The 16729-nt window shown below is 42.1% G+C and overlaps 1 protein-coding gene, 2 long non-coding RNA genes and 1 other non-coding gene across 11 annotated transcripts in view; 1 reads left to right on the plus strand and 3 right to left on the minus strand.

The window, feature by feature from the left end:
- Positions 1-10158, minus strand: part of LOC132516994 (uncharacterized) — a 33160-nt gene extending 23002 nt beyond the window's left edge. Inside the window, exon 1 of the long non-coding RNA XR_009539551.1 lies at positions 9908-10158. This is a non-coding gene — a long non-coding RNA (uncharacterized LOC132516994). The remainder of the gene's footprint in view (positions 1-9907) is intronic.
- Positions 1-13200, plus strand: part of EPB41L4A (erythrocyte membrane protein band 4.1 like 4A) — a 257679-nt gene extending 244479 nt beyond the window's left edge. For 3 of the 8 annotated variants that reach the window (XM_060143390.1, XM_060143398.1, XM_060143397.1), the window contains 5 exons: positions 4203-4250; positions 4840-4908; positions 5512-5622; positions 6681-6762; positions 10866-13198. In XM_060143390.1, coding sequence (XP_059999373.1) covers positions 4203-4250; positions 4840-4908; positions 5512-5622; positions 6681-6762; positions 10866-10994 — 439 coding nt within the window. In that variant the 3' untranslated portion in view covers positions 10995-13198. Of the gene's footprint in view, positions 1-4202; positions 4251-4839; positions 4909-5511; positions 5623-6680; positions 6767-9777; positions 9824-10865 lie in introns of all 8 variants that reach the window. The other 5 variants (XM_060143393.1, XM_060143394.1, XM_060143396.1 and 2 more) reach the window with 5 other exon arrangements.
- Positions 13201-13493: 293 nt separating this feature from the next.
- LOC132516993 (uncharacterized) lies at positions 13494-15077 on the minus strand. The gene is made up of 3 exons (XR_009539550.1): positions 14848-15077; positions 14016-14091; positions 13494-13644 (listed from the first exon to the last, which is right to left on the minus strand). It is a non-coding gene; the product is annotated as an uncharacterized LOC132516993 (long non-coding RNA).
- Positions 14178-14312, minus strand: LOC132518938 (small nucleolar RNA SNORA13). Its single transcript, XR_009540051.1, has one exon. It is a non-coding gene; the product is annotated as a small nucleolar RNA SNORA13 (small nucleolar RNA).
- Positions 15078-16729: the final 1652 nt, after the last annotated feature.

Here is a 16729-nt window from a genome sequence, read left to right on the forward strand (position 1 = left end):
AGATTAAGACATCTAATCATATCTATTCTGAGATATATGTTAAGTGCTTTGAATTCTTTAAATAAAGATGTTTTGTAAACTTAGTTTTCTTAGTAACACATTTTCAGCTCTAAATTTCCTTCTATGGCAGTGGTCAGTATCAGATCACAAAAATAATAAGTCAAATGCTGTCATACTTATTATTTTATTTTCAGTATCATATAATACACAAAACGTAGTATATTATCTACTATACTATAATATATAGCATATGTTATATGCTATACTATATAATATATGGCATATATTATATATACACTATATATAATATATGCCATATATTATATATACACTATATATATAATATATGCCATATATTATAGTGTAATATTTTCTAGGTAATATAATTAGAGTATTTGGAGGATGCAGAAGAAGACTATAAAGAAGAAGAAAAATTATTTCTAAATGATGTCTCATCAAAGAAATTTCTCTGAAAGGTGAATATTAATTTGAGTTATTGGTATAAGGTGTGTATGAGGGATACTTTTGAAAGATATTGGACTAATACTGGACTACATGTATATTTTATATATACATTGTACCTATGGACAACTCATGGTTTTATTTCCTTAGGAATTTATTTGGAGAGTTCAAGTAAAACACCTACATAATTAAGCCTTTTAATTAAGAAAAATGGCTGTTAAAATTCCACAGCTTCCTGAATCCACAAAATGATGTTGAGCTGCACCTAATGAAATCATCCTAAATTACTGATGAAATTTGTGCAGTTGTCAGCATAAAAATGATATAGTTCTCATTAGCATGTAGCCTGTGTTTACATTTATTAAATCACAGGTAGTCTAGCAGTTGGAGATTAGCGTTTTTTTTTTTTTATAGCCTTGGGACTTTTCCTTGTCTTAACGCTGTTTGAAACTGCTGGCATTTCAGAACTCAGTTTGGTTAAATATATGACTATTATGTTGCTGTAGAATTTAAACATATAAACTAAATTCCTGAATTTTTTAAGACCAATATTTATGGCTAGAAGGACTGATCTTCTTTTAAGGTAACATTTCTGCTAATTTTTCTGAGATGGGAATGAAAGGCATTTCTTGTGGAATTGCAGCATTAATAACTTTTTTTAAAAAATTGACGTATAGTTGATTTACAATGTTGTGTTAGTTTCAGGTGTACAGCAAAGTGATTCAGTTGTACATATGCTTTTTCAGATTCTTTTCCCTTATAGGTTATTACAAGATGTTGAATATAGTTTCCTGTGCTGTACAGTAGGTCCTTGTTGTTTATCTTTTTTACATATAGTAGTATGTATATGTTAATCTACAACTCTTAATTTATCCCTCCCCCCCATAGTAGCTTTTTAAAACATGAAAATACCTTTTTTTTTTTCTTTTCTTACAATTAACGTAAGAAATTCTCTTGGCTAAAAGAAAAACATCAGGGCTTCCCTGGTGGTGCAGTGGTTGAGAGTCCGCCTGCCAATGCAGGGGACACGGGTCCGGGAGGATCCCACATGCCGCGGAGTGGCTGGGCCCGTGAGCCATGGCCGCTGGGCCTGCACGTCCGGAGCCTGTGCTCCGCAACGGGAGAGGCCACAGCAGTGAGAGGCCCGCATACCGCAAAAAAAAAAAAAAAAAATCAGACACGATAGGCAAGTATAAATAAGAAAATAAAAAATTACTTGCAATTCCAACACTCAGAAATATCTATTGTTATCAGTTTTTTGTATGTTGCTCATATTCATCATCTTTCACCACCACTAGGCCTGGTGTGGTGGCCTTGGGGGGCGTGTCCTCCTTGCCCCTCATTGCTTTTTCTCATTCTCCTCCCCTCCTCCCTCAAAGCACTTAGCTTTGAGTCTCATGCCATCAGATTATTCCTTCATTCTTTTAAGATTTAGTTCCTGCCTCAGTGTCATTCTCTCCAACACTATTCAGTAGCCACATACTGGATCTTTACAATAACTTGGTCTCTTTGTTCCTTCACGAAACCTTAGCTGTTTTACTGCCTCATCATACCTTTGACCAGTGGTTTCAAATCTGGGGCAGTTTTTCCCCCCAGGGGACATTTGGCAACGTCCAGCATCATTTTTGGTCGTCCCACTGGGAAGATGTTACTGCATCTAGGGGTCAAGGCTGTGGGTGCTACTAATCATCCTACAGCGCACAGGACAGCCCCCGGCAACTAAGAATTATCTGACCCAAAATGTCAGTAGTGCTGAGGTTGAGACACCCTGCTCTAACTTGAAGATAGCCTCACTACTGCACCTTCCTGAAATAAGAATGATTCCCAGCAGAGTAGCTTCCTAACCTAGATATTATATAATACTATGGATTATTGGGTGACTTCCTGTAAGAATCAGATGCTGATGTATAATTACAATGGAACCATCTCTCTCTGGGAACAGAATAATAGCTTAGTGCTTTTAATATTAGCACCTTCTCTGGAAGTATCATTGAATGTATTGTCTATTGTCTAGTGAATCAGACCAGCTAAATGTAGGAAAGGCAGATCCCATACAGGAAATCCTTCCAAAGAAGCATTTACATTTTTTAAGCATACAATTTTATTCTTTATAACGAACTCTACCTTTAACAATACCATTTTTTATATGTCTGAGACCAAGGCTTCATCTCCTCCCCCTTCTTTAAAAAAAATTTTTTTTTAATTAATTAATTTATATTTGCCTGTGTTGGGTCTTCGTTGCTGCGTGTGGCTTCCTCTGGTTGCAGCGAGCGGGGGTTACTCTTTGTTGTGGTGCGCGGGCTTCTCATTGCGGTGGCTTCTCGTTGGGGAGCACAGGCTCTTGGTGCACAGGCTTCAGTAGTTGTGGCGCGCGGGCTTCAGTGGTTGTGGCTCGCGGGCTCTAGAGCACAGGCTTAGTAATTGTGGCGCACGGGCTTAGTTGCTCCGCAGCATGTGGGATCTTCCCGGACTGGGGCTCGAACCCATGTCCCCTGCATTGGCAGGTGGATTCTTAACCACTGCGCCACCAGGGAAGTCCTCCTTCCCCTTATCTTCTGTGTTTGACTCCTTTTGAGTTGATTAAAAGGTCTTTACAGATTTTTTTTTTCTCCACAAAGGAAAAGCCACTTAGTCAATTCAATTGCTAGAAAGTAATTTATTGTATTCTGTGAGCTCAGAAAGCCCTACCAGAATGCTTCAGTAATGCCCTTATTAACTGAGAAAAACGAAAGCAATGATAATATCATATGCTGAAAGTAATATTGAGCCCAGAAATGCTGATACAGATTATGAATGTAAAATTCCACAGGACAGAACATCAGTGGCTTTGTTTAGCTCCAGGCATTTTAATTGTTAGGGTTTGGGTCTTTTCCTGGGGCCTTTATTAGACCTTGGTTCTCTTGAAACGACTGACGAAAGCTTATTTTCTCACTAGGAAAAAAAAATCATTCTGTGGCAACAATTGCTCTGATCATAGATTTCCAGTTCTCATTGCTATTATGGGGAGTGTGAACACCTGAATGCTGGCTTTGAATTTCTCATTCTAGGAAATTTAAAAGTAGTGGTACGGTTTCTATTCAAGTAGTTCTTGGAGCAGAAGAGATCTGTGGGCTCTGTATATAGGATGGAGAAGGGCATGTGGGGGGTGGCAGCACAGGCCACAGATAGGTTCCAGCTTTGTGGGTCCACGCCGTGGCCCGGAAATGCAACGTCAGATGCACCAAGAAAGGACAGTGGGTCAGTGGCGCACAGTCTGCCAATCTGGCTGTCCCACCATTTTCTTTGCCCTTGCAGGGCTGCTTCCACTAGGTAATCACAGATCACGTTGGGACTCGTTCATATTAATAGAATCAGGATGAATTCTTTTGCCTTTTCTTAGAAGTAATTAGCAGGACCAGAAACAGAAGCCTCAGATCATTCTTCATTGTAAAACCACCACTGGAGGGTGTGTAGATTTGCCCCTGTAGTTCTAAGCTCTTTCATTAAATGAAGCCCTGGTTATGGCTGATTTTTATGTGATTTTTTTTTTTTAGTGGGCTAGCAGATAAATTGTCTGGTATCTTTGTACTAACCATCCCACATTAGCCCTCCCTGTCCAGTCTTTCCTTGTCTGGTGTCAGCGGGCAAATAAGAATTTCACAGTCTGGAAACTGTTAATGTTGTAGCTCTTCTAAAGTTAGAGATTAGATTGTTAGATGAAGCATGTTTGCAGAGATGAGTGTTGTTTTTACTATTTATAGGAGAAGTCCCGATATTCAAGCAAAAGAAGAGTTATGGAAGCATATTCAGTGAGTACTGTTTTTAAAACCCATGTGGTTTGAAGGCATTTACAAGGAAGACCACTGACACCAAGAGGCAGCCTCGGGCTGAAGCCTGTCAGGTGGCCTTCACTGCCGTCATTCTGTGGAGCCTGGCACTCAGTGGTGGTGCCTTACCACACCAGCAGACCTCTGCAGGCAGCCCTGACATCTCCTCTCCTGAGGCCAGTTAGCCTCGCCTGTAAATGAACCTCAGACAGGCCAATATTGTATAAATAAATATCAAGGAAAAGAAATTTGTAAGAAAAAAAGACACCTGCTACAGGGAGAGAAGCAGATCTTTTGTAGGGAAATGGAGGTGGCTGGAGAGTCATCTACATTCTGGATATAGAAAAACTGGAAGAAGGTAGAAGAGCTCTAGAAAAGGTTTTCCTCCCATTTTCTTCCTGAAATACATCCTAGTTTTAAAATCTTCGTTCCTGGCTTATACTCTGTTAGTTTTGTTAACACCGTGTTTTGCAACAAGATTAGAAAGGGGGAAACTCACCTGCCAATTGTGAAAGGTGTTAGTATTTATACCAGTATCAAAACTTTAATTCTCATGCTCATTCCCTTCTAGAAAGGAACTTGTGGATCCATCTGGATTGTCAGAAGAACAATTAAAAGAGATTCCATACACTAAAATAGAGTGAGTATGTCTTTGAAAATCTTTTTTAAAAAGTTTTATTAATATTTGTAAGTGAGTAATCCATTCTTACTCTTCAGTGGTGTTCCACTCAGTGCTTTGTCTTTACATTTTAACTAAAATTAAAAATAACTATAGAGGAAGAAGTAGAAAAGAGGGTATTAAAGCTAATTATTCATTCTGTACTGCAATCACTCTCTCTCTTATTAACTGCCTGTTTGTAGGTGGTCCACTTATACTGGGATTTTTTACACTAAGTAAGGATCCTGGCTGGCTGAATCCATGGAGGGATTCAGTCGTGGAGGGCAGACTGTAAAGTTATATGGGGATTTTCGACTTCGCTCAGGGTTGGTATCCCTAACCCAGTATTGATCAAGGGTCAACTGTACTATAAAGTTTTATTTTCATGTATGATGGAGGCAGTTTTCTTTTGTTAACTTGTGAGATTGAAGCCACTTAGGCTTTCCAAGCTTAGAGGAATCAAGTTCTTTTTAAAACTCTCAAAGTTATTATTGCTTTGCAGTTTCGATATTAAGGAAAATCTCCAAATTATCCTGTTCTGACTTCTGCTGTGTTTGTCTCCACGGTTTTTGGTGTCTTGTTTAGGACTCAAGGTGACCCAGTCCGCATCCGGCATTCTCATTCACCTCGAAGTTACCGCCAGTATCGCAGGTCCCAGTGTTCAGATGGAGAGCGATCCGTTCTCTCAGAAGTGAAGTAAGTAGGCAAGTGTGAGTACATCATCACCCTCACGGCTCCAGAACAGCACAGTACAATAGAACTTTCTGCAGTGATGGAAGTATTCTATGTCTGTGGCTATGGGGTGTTCGAAATGTGGCTAGTGTGACCTAGAAACTAAAAATCTAATATTATTAATTTTCATTAATTTAAACTTAAGCAGCCATGTGTGGCTAGTGGCTGCCGTACTGGATAGCACAGACCTAGACTATACTTAGGCTGAATTATGGCCCTTCCAGGCTATGCACTGAAGCTTTCAGAAGAGAAAATGCATGAGCTGTTCTATTTTGAATAATAAATGCATCCGTATTTGAGAGAAGTTGGCATAAGAGTTTCTTTTGGAACTGATGGTATTTTGTCTTCTTTTACCACAGCAAATGTTATATATTACAGTAGTTTGTTTGTGTTATTTAGTTTCTTTTTCGAGGAAAGTGGCCATATCTCAGCTTGACATGATAGGTACTATATGTTAAATGAATGTGTTAATGAAATAACTATGCATCCATTTGTAAAAGTACTGTAGTCATGGAAATTCATGTACTTGGTATTGCTGGATACGAGTGTCAGCCATTAAACTCTGAATTAAGGCTTAAAACTTTGATAAACATTAACAAATTGGGAGATAGGCTAGCCCGTTGGAGAGAGATATAGGGTTTTGTTTTGTTTTGTTTTGCTTGTAAAATGTAGGCCATTGCTGTCTATAGCTCCATAGATTTATAAAAAAAGAATAAATGGCCAATAGGTGTTTCTCTAGAAACAAATCAAAAATCCATTTATACAACATATCACAGTAAGAAAAGCACATGGGAACCATACCTATGTTATATTCTTGGTTCTTCTAGTTATTTGCTGTGATTTTGGGCAAGTTACTTAACCCGTTGAATTCAAAAACATTTATTAAATGCCTATCTGTGTAAAGCAGTGTAAGGAAGACAAAGATATGTAAAACATGCTTACTTTGCTATAGCCCTTTTCCACCTCAGATTGTGATTCTGGGTACTGCCTCAGTCATTAATTCTAAAACTGACTCTCTGCAGTTCAAAAACGGATCTTGTACCTCCACTTCCTGTGACCCGATCTTCAGATGCTCAGGGTTCTGGTGGCTCCACAGTTCATCAAGTAGGTAATAATCAAGTTTTAAGAAGGTGTTGTACTGATGACAAGATTCTGTGTTTAAAAAAAAACATGTACAAAACATGGAAGGAGAAGGAAGGAAGGGTGTGTATTCAAGACAAGGCACAACCTGGGAAGAGTTACATTAGCGGTGAGAGCTAGAGGTAGTGTAAGGTCTAAAATGATCTGAGGCTTGGGGCAAAGCCAATGATAACAAAGATCGTAAGATTGTTTGGAGCCAGAATAAAGAAACAATGGGCTTCACTAATTTTAAAAAGTATGTCTAGATTATTTTTTGAGCCAGAGAAACAGGGATAAAGTTGTAGACTCAGAGGGGGCCCATGTTCGATCGTTAACTAATGGCAGACAGAGAATTACTCAAGTCCTATTTTATTTCTGTCTTCTTCATCAAAGAGAATTACTTTTCTTCTGGAAATGTTTAGAAAATGTGGTCAAAACGGAATTCAAGGACATGGCAAAGCATCTAGCTGCCTTAACAAAATCAATGTAACACTCAGCTGAATTAGATAGCTGTTATCAGGGGAGCACTGTAGCAGACATTTCAGCAAGGTGTTTGACATCATCTCTCATTGTATTTTTTTTTAATGCAATAGAAAAACATGGAGGCTGTGTAAGGTTGTTGGATGGATTTACATCTGTTTAAATCATTACTCCAGAGACAAACTTGATGCTTATAATGGATCAGTATCAGCCTGTTGTTTGCAGTGGATTGTTTGGATTGTGGATCCCTTTGAAAGGCAATTATAGCTACTGTCTCTTCCCCATAAAATGCATGTAAGCACATATTTAATGCACATAAGCATATAATTCAGGAAGTTCATGGACAACCTAAGAACCCTGACTCCAGCATATCCGTCATATACTGCCCTGTGCTTATCTTGACTCATTTTTGTCAGTGACTTGAGCAAGGACAGAAAAAGCCTGTGCTAATTTAGGTTAGGTTCCCTAGGAAGAGATTCTGCAATGGAGGTTTGCATGGAGGAGGTATACTGGAAAGTGCTCTTAGGAGATAGGCAAGAGTTGAACTGAGTGGTATAGTCCCAATAAAGGCATCAGATGATCCCATGGGGAGCTCTGGAGCTGAGATGGCTCTTCTGATTCATCCTACTTGGAGACAAGGGGGCTGGGCCTTAAACAAACACCATGTAGCAAGTGACTGGGTAAAGGGTGCCCCTGGGAGGGGGCATAACCTGGAACAAGGTGGCTCTCTTTAGCGCAGGGCTGTTCCTGGGGAGGGGCTCAGTTTTGGGTTTTTTTAAATATTTATTTATTTATTTTTGGCTGCATTGGGTCTTTGTTGCTGTGCGCGAGCTTTCTCTAGTTGCGGTAAGCAGGGGCTACTCTTCATTGCGGTGTGCGGGCTTCTCACTGCCGTGGTTTCTCTTGTTGTGGAGCATGGGCTCTAGGCACGTGGGCTTCAGTAGTTGTGGCTCGTGGGCTCTAGAGTGCAGGCTCAGAGGTTGTGGCACATGGGCTTAGTTGCTCCGTGGCATGTGGCATCTTCCCGGACCAGGGCTTGAACCCATGTCCCCTGCATTGGCAGGTGGATTCTTAACCACTGTGCCACCAGGGAAGTCCCAGGGGCTCAGCTTTGAGCTGTATGGCAGCCAACACTCCAAGCTGCTGGGGAATGAATGCCTCAGTCTGGAATGGAGATCTGAGTGGTTAACCACAACTTCCACTAAAATCTGTGTAATTTTTGATTAGATAAATCGGGGAGAGCTAATAGTTTATCCAAACAATTTGTTTCAAGTCAATAGCACTTTAAAAAAATTACATTCATGATTAGTTGAGGCTTCACATTCAGATAGGACCTGCATTAGTGTCTCCTTGCCTCCACACGCCACTTGTGTGACTCTGAACATTGTTTAACTTCTAAGACTAAATTTCTTTGCAATGTAGATAATAACCTACCTCTTAAAGTTGCTGGGAAGATTAATAAGCACTGTTACTTTTCAAAGCTCTTTTTTTTGGGTCTTAAATTTAAGTTGGCTTCAATACAAATGGGAATTTCATGTATTTTTGATTTTCCAACTACTCTAGACTCTCTAATCACCATCATTTAGGAATCTCAAAAAACTTAAATTATACACATGAAATGTTGAAAGAATAGCCGTCACTGTGCTGCATACAAGAACAACTCACATGCACCTTTTAATCAGTGGCACTGATTCTAAGCTTGTCTCTGGGAACCTTTGATTTTGAATTCAACAGCTATCTAATGAGCACATCTAAGGAGTGACAAGGCACTCACTGGGACAGTCAGCAAACTACAGCCCAAGGGCTAAAGTTAGTCTGCAGCCTGTTTCTGTACAGTCCAGGAGCTAATAATTGTTTTTATGTTTTTAAAGGGTTGCTTGTGGGGAGGGAAAAAGAATATGCAATAGAGACAGAAGGTAGTCTATTATCTGGCCCTTTGCAGAAAATGTTTGCTGACTCCTGGCCTTGACACATAATACATAAAAGTAAACAGGTAAAACAATTTAAAAAACAACAACTAGGTAAGTATTATGAAGAAACAAAGGTCTGAGTTAGAAAACGAACATATGACCTCACTTTAGAAAGATAGGGCAAAGACGGTCTCAGAAAGTGACCTGTAAAGCTGAAACTCACAGGTAGAGAAGGAGCCAGCCATGTATTTGTGAAAGGCTGATGGAAGCAGAAGAAAGAGCTGAGGCTGGAAAGGGCCGGGGTGTTTGAGGTCTGAGCAGAGTAAAGGGGAAGGAGGGTGGATAAGGCAGGGCCTTAGATGCCATGGTAAAGAGTTTGTTTGCATTTTATTCTGAGTGCCAAAAGGAAACAACTGATCTGGTTGCCATGTGGAGAAAGGATGCAAATGATATGGGGAAGTGGGAAAGCTGCATTTCCTAAGTTCCAGAATGATGTCAGATTTCTGCTAGTGGCCTGGCCTGCCTATACCTCACCTTACTTTTTCATGCAGAAGCCTGGTAGAAGTGGGGTGGATTAGGGACTTTGATTCATTTTCCTTATTCCTTTAAGGTGTGCAGGCAGAAGAGATAGGTTCAGCCCTCAACAAACTTAAAAGGTAGTGATTCTTCTGATATATTAGCTCTCTATTCCCCTGCCCTGACTTACTCATGCTCTGGTGTCCTCCTCCCTCTCCTGTTACCTAGAAACCTGTCCCAAACAGATAACGTCGGACAATCCAAAATTAGCTTGATTTGTACTCCTCATGCTTAGCAGAATTGTTGCTCCATCGGTGCCTCTCTGAATATGAGTAAATCAAATCAAGCCAGCTGTAGGAACAGATGAAAGACAGCCGCTTAGAGGGTAGTTTATTTTTAGCCCAAATGAATCTCAAAATAATGAATTCTGGAGTGTAGCTCATTATGTATGGGCAGGTACTTGTGCGGAAGGAAATACGCTTGTTAGCCAGATCTACTGACAGCTTGGGCCATCTCTAAAAGGAGCTAAGAGCAGGTCTGTTAAGCAGAAGAGGGAGCTGTGGAGGCACTTTGGTGTCATCCTCAGGGCCTCCACCTGTGGCTGTGGGAGGACATGACCCACTTCCAGAAGCCCTGGGTGTGGTGCTCAGGCTCTGGCAGCTCCACTCCCATTTCTCCAGGATGGGGCCACCGCAGCTAACAGGGAGCTCTAGCCCCAAGTGATGCGGGTCCCCAGGGCATTGTGTTGTACAGGTTTCTTTCAGTGACTACTGAAAATACAATCAGGGAAAAGTAAAAATTACCCCCAGCTCCCCATGCTCTTCATCTCTCTGCCCCTCCTTGGAAAAGCAGGAGGCCTGAGAGCCTGGGTTAGCAGCAACTACCATGGAAATAACACTTCATTGGGGGAATGGGTTGAGATTTATGCCTGGTTTTCATGAGTAAGATCTGTTATGCATGTAACTGTCAGAGTAACTTTTTTAAGATTTAAACATAATCTTCATGTTGTTTATCATAACTATTTAAATAAAGGGAATATTTGAACAGCTTTTGACATTACATACCTTTCCTAAATACAACGTGATGTCTTAAATCTTAGTATTTGTGTTAATAAAATTGATTTGGCTGTAGTTTCTTCTCTGAATCTTACTTTCTGTATTTTTCAAATGCATTCTTTTCTAGAGAAGAAACGGGTCTAAAGATAGCCTGATTGAAGAAAAATCTCAGACGTCTACAAGCAATCTGGCTGGAAAACACACAGCAAAAACAATAAAAACTACCCAAGCTTCACGCCTCAAGATAGAGACTTAATCCCAGTGAAGGGCTAGGGATGGGGGGGTGGGAAGGGTGTGTGTGCCACCTTTACTTTGAAACTGTGAATTATAATTATTCAAGTATCTTGGACCTGCAGAAGTGTTTCTTCAGAAGAAAATAATGGAGTCTGTTGCATCTTTTAAAGGTTTAACTACAGTATATTTGTGCCTAAGGGCCTTTTTATTTGGTAACTGGAAAGACAGTATTTTAAAACTTATTCACTTGATGCCATGTTTTCCTTCCTGGAAACTCCCAAGTTATCTTGTGTCTGCCACAACCAACACCAGATGCTTCGGTTCAAAGTTCTGGAATCCTGGACTGCAGCCGGCTAGCTGTGCAGTAGCACACCAAGTGGGATGAAAAGGTCCTTCCCAACTCTGGGTGGATCTGCCTGCGCACAAATGCATGACTGAAGCATCGCTTTCACACTGCAGATATTTTTATTCACATGTTCTTTGTAATACCGTATTTTGTGGCATTAAGTTCCAACGATTATTTGCAAATGTTAAAAAAAAGTTTGTTAAGTGCTGCTTTTAATTTCTAGTGTCCTTGTCTTGTGCTTTCAGAAAAAAAAAGGCTATGTGTGGATTTCAGTTGACCTCAGCTTATAAATTCATGACCCTCTACCTGAAATGGTCCCTTCCAGTCTGCCTGGCTAATTCTCCCCAAATACTATTTCAGACGTTTCCTCTCTGCAGATGATTGCAGTCTACAGGAAAAACAGGAATACTCATGCAGGACATCTTTCATCTTCTCCTTACCCAACAGACAAGCCTCGCCATGGCTGCCATCAACCCTAGTCCTTCCCTTTCTCCTGTTCCCTCTACCTTTCCTCTCAAGCCCATCTCCTTCAGCCTTCTCATCCCTGCTCTCTCCAGTACTAATATATTCAGCCGCTTTCTCTCAGCTAGACTACCATCTAAAAAAAGTAAGCGAACCAAATTTCACACCAACAAATTCTTCTCCAGCTACCACTTTTTTCTCCCATTCCAAGTTTCTTAAAAGGATAGGGGCTTCCCTGGTGGTGCAGTGGTTGAGAGTCCACCTGCCTGGGCCCGTGAGCCGTTGCCGCTGAGCTTGCGCGTCCAGAGCCTGTGCTCTGCAACGGGAGAGGCCACAACAGTGAGAGGCCCGCATACCACAAAAAAAAAAAAAAAAAAAGGATTATCTGTCCACTAAAGTGGACCTCAAAAATCACCTTCATGTCACCAAATCCAAGTTAACTTTTAGGCTACCTTACAATATTTTGTTTCTTTCATGCATTTCCCATTTCTACCATTTTGACTATCCTTTGCAGCTCACGCTGTTCTACCTCTCCAGTTGAGTATCTCAAATCTAGGCCCTCTTCCACTACCCCAGTGGATCTCATTTATTCCCACAGTTTATTTCTATAGCTTAGACTAAAAAACAGTGTAGTACCAAGGGGTCACTTAGATTTCTAAGGCAATTCAAATAGAGCTAGTTGAAAATGCTGCTCCCCAGCTGGATTTGCAAATGTACAAGACTACACACCTAGCAGTCATTATGGACACATCCTTTATTACTAACTCCTATCTGCTATAAACTATCTCTCTTCCTTAACTTTACCACCACCCTGGTCCAAGGTGGTCATCTCTCGCATAGACAGTGGTAGTAGCCTCCAGTTGGCCCATCAGCACCCCTTTTCTTGCAAATGTGCATTTCCATCATGGATTTTCCCTTGCTTTATACAGAGCCTTAAGTGGTCTGGCCTCTTACCTGTTCAGCCTCATTTTGTAACACCCAGAGCTCCCATAATGGCCACCTTCAAGCCTCATTAAGCACTCAACTCTTACCTAAATGATGACACTTAGAGGGAAAGAAGCTACAATAGTCAGAAATCTGGACTTATGGTCATACCCATTTTTTTTGTTCAAGGCCTCTGTACATGGCACGGGGTCAGCTTTGCCTTGCATAAATACTTACCTACCCTTAGTCCTAACTGCCTTCTCAGGTTTCCCTGACTGGGTCAAATCCTATCATACATGGAATTTGTCTCACGAAGTTTTCAATTGTGATGACATTTCCTCCATTTAAACAAAGGTAAGCTTCCAAAGGGAGGAACTGTGTTTGTGCACCATTGTGTTCCCAGCTCCTAGTTCAGTGCTTTCAATAAATATTTTGAATGCCCGAATACACTATTTGTTCTTTCCTGCAAAGTGAAGGCAGATTTGCTTTTAGCTTAAAAAAAAAATGCAGTAACATACAGCACACCTGTGACCTAGAAACCAAATAGTCTAATTCACTTCATCACGCAAGAGGCACTACAAGAAAGCACGTGTTTCTCCTTGGAGCCTAGCATAAGCCTATATTTCATGAGGCTATCAGTGATCGCTATCACTGAATGTTAATCTTAACAGCTGAGATTTAACATAATTTTGAAGTTGCTGGAAGAGGGAGGTACCCTCCCTATGATCCTTCAGTAAAAAAATGCTATTTTCTGGCAGTTAATCACTTAGCACACAAACCTCCAAGAAGCACATTAAATTATTTTATTTATAGCCCCACTGTTTTAGATGTACATTTATAGACTATCCAAAAGCAGTATTTTTTTTAGCAATCCTGGAAATTGTAAATACCCTAAGCAACTCTCGAAGATCAAGTTGTCAAGTTCCTCACCGAGGACATCCTAAAAAGAAAAATAAGGCACTCAATTTGACATTTACACGCACCACATCTTAAAAACTTTCAGCACATGCTTCTTCGCTGGATTAAGTTATGCACTTCTGGACTTTAAATGTCAACATAAAACATGCCTGAGATCTGGCAAGTGGTTTTTTACAATTCACATAAAATCATGTAAAGATTTCATGACAAACTGGGAAGAAGCTATCCCATTTGCAGTTAACTATTTGTTTACAGATGCGGCAGTACTAACACTAGTGAACCCTTAATAACTAATTAATACCCACTAGAGAAGGCCCCCCAATCTAGAAAGATAAAATTCACATCACAAATAACTGCTGTATGACAACTTCTAATTCAAAACTATCACCCTACCTTAGATCATCTTTGTGCTCCCAGATAGTAAGTAGTCAGCTAGCAGCAGTCTATGCTTCAAGCGTCCATCTTTCACCTGAACAAAAATTAAAACCTATTAAGAGAAACATACACTTAACGTTGGCAGAATCAAAACCACATGTGTACATAATATAGGAGTATAACTGTTACTTGTGCAGCTCCTACACCAAAGATGTCAAATACTAGGGCAGGAAAAGGCTGCACAAGTGTTTGATTTACGCCTTTTTTGACACCTCATCCACTAGTTTCCAAAAGTGAACGGGCAACACAAAGGCGGCAAGAAAACCGCGTAAGGAATGCTGTGCGGCACAAAGCTGCGGTCCCCAAAACAGCTGGCTGAGATGAACTGTTGTGTTGATGACCTGGGAGAAGAACTAAGCCCAGCTCTACAGTTTCCTTTACGACTCAACATCCGACTAGGTAACGAACACCAAATTAACGTCTTTCAAATGGCTGAAACCTTAAAATTTCCAGGCAACTGATCTGTTCTGCAGGAACATGAAAACTCGCCTGCAGAGCTGGTGATGGTCATTCGATTTCCGCCAAGTTCTGCACCAGGACACAGTTATCAAGAACTAAATCTGAAATGGCACTTCTGCGATGACCTGATTTCCCACCGTGACAAGGTAGGCATACGTGCCGTTATACGGTGAGGCCTTTCCCTGTCACACGCAAGAAACCCCCGCGTCTATTAAAAATTCCCTGACATACAGTCGATGACCAATCGACCCCAAAGCCCTCACCCCCTCGCCGCATCTCCCGGCATGGGAACACAGACCGGGGGCCGCTTCTGGGCTTTCTGAGGTCTCACCGACAACGTGGCGGAGGCCAGACCAGGCCGCTGTCCTACACGCGTTCAGGAACCGGGAGCCTCGGACCCGGCCCGGCCGCGGCGCCAGCCTCACTAGGCTCAGGGCGGCCGCGCGCTCCTGCCCTGCGCCCCAGCCGTCGGAGGCCAAGCGGCCACATGCCCGGGACCATCCAAACCTCCGCCGCCGTACAGGTTGAAAGAGAGGTGAGGTTAGAAAGAACGTGCGGCTTTACCCACAATGCTTTTCTATGACTGGAAGGACCCACTGCTCGAGGCGCGCGGGGAGGACGGACTGTACCATCGGCCGCCGCGTCCCGGCGAGACGCCGCCGTGCGGCCGGAGGGCGAAGTGCCCATTGATGGGCCGAGGGGCGGGGCTGCCCGGGGAAAAGAGTTCTGAGGAGCGCGAGTTCGCTGAAAGCGGGGGCGTCGGGCGGGAAGCTTTTTCCGCGCGGGAGGCGCGTTTTTCCAGTGTGGATACCCAACCACCCCTCCACCCGGTGTCAAGAGCACACGGTCAGCGCTGAGCTGCGGGTGTAGCCCAAAAGACTTGAGACCTCGTGTTCTGGGAGAGGACAGACAGAGCTCACCGTCTCCAGCTGAGGAAGAGTAAGGTCATTAATTCCAGAAATATTTATTGAGTACTTAACTGTGCTTCACGCTGTTCTAAATGCCTGAGAATCCGATGTGAATGAGGCAGAGTTCCTGTCTTACGTTCTAGTTGGGTGAGAAAGACACTAAACAGGTAACGTGGACACTGTTAAGTCCAGATAGTGTAAGGGCCAAGGAAACAAAGGAGGGGAAAATGTGATAGAGCCGTGCTGTCTGGTAGGAATCTCGTGTGAGCCACGAATGTCATTTTAAAATTTTAGAAATGCCACATTAAAAAGGAACAAGTTAAATTAAGAGGAACTCAACATGTTCTAAGTATAACCATTTCAACATGTGGTCACTATAAAATTATTAGTGATATACCTTACATTCTTATATGCCTACTAGGTTTTGAAAATCCAGTGTGTATTTTATTTTATTTTTTTAAGATTTATTTATTTATTTATGGCTGTGTTGGGTCTTCGTTACTGTGCGGGGGCTTTTCTCTAGTTGCGGCGAGTGGGGGGCCACTCTTCATCGCGGTGCGCGGGCCTCTCACTGTCGCGGCCTCTCGTTGCGGAGCACAGGCTCCAGACGCGCAGGCTCAGTAGTTGTGCCTCACGGGCCTAGTTGCTTCGCGGCATGTGGGATCTTCCCAGACCAGGGCTCGAACCCGTGCCCCCTGCATTGGCAGGCAGATTCTCAACCACTGCGCCACCAGGGAAGCCCTCAGTGTGTATTTTATGCTTCCAGTACATTTCAGTTCAGACTAGTCACCTTTCAGGTGCTCAGAAGCTAGACCTTGGCCCGCGTGACTGGAGCCGCGTGTGGAGCGCAAGGCGGCGTCCGAGGCAGTGGAAGAGACAGGCAGGAGCGAATCATGTAGGGCTTTGTACCTGTGGTAAGGAGTTGGGATTTTATGCTGGAAGTTTAGAATTGATTATTACCACCGAAAGAAAGCAGAGATAGTTAATTACTTTCTTGCTGATAACCATAACTCCTTGAAGGGATAAAGACTGCGGTGATTAGGACTGTGTGTTAGCACCTGGGTCTCCTTGCACCTGTGAGTCCTATAGAGACTCACCCAGAGAGACCACATCCCAGCACCTTGCTTTGTTTCTTTGAAGCTTATTGCAGAAAGAAAGAGAGGGAGGGAGGGGAAGAAAGGGAGGGAGGGAGGAAGGAAGGAAGGAAGGGAAAGAAAAAGAAAGAGGGAGGGAGGAAAGAGACAGAGAGGGAGGGAGGAAAGAAAGGAAAAAAAGAGAGAGAGAAAGAGGAAAGAAAGAAAGGAA

Source organism: Lagenorhynchus albirostris, chromosome 3, assembly GCF_949774975.1.
Source record: "Lagenorhynchus albirostris chromosome 3, mLagAlb1.1, whole genome shotgun sequence".
NCBI classification, from domain to species: domain Eukaryota; kingdom Metazoa; phylum Chordata; class Mammalia; order Artiodactyla; family Delphinidae; genus Lagenorhynchus; species Lagenorhynchus albirostris.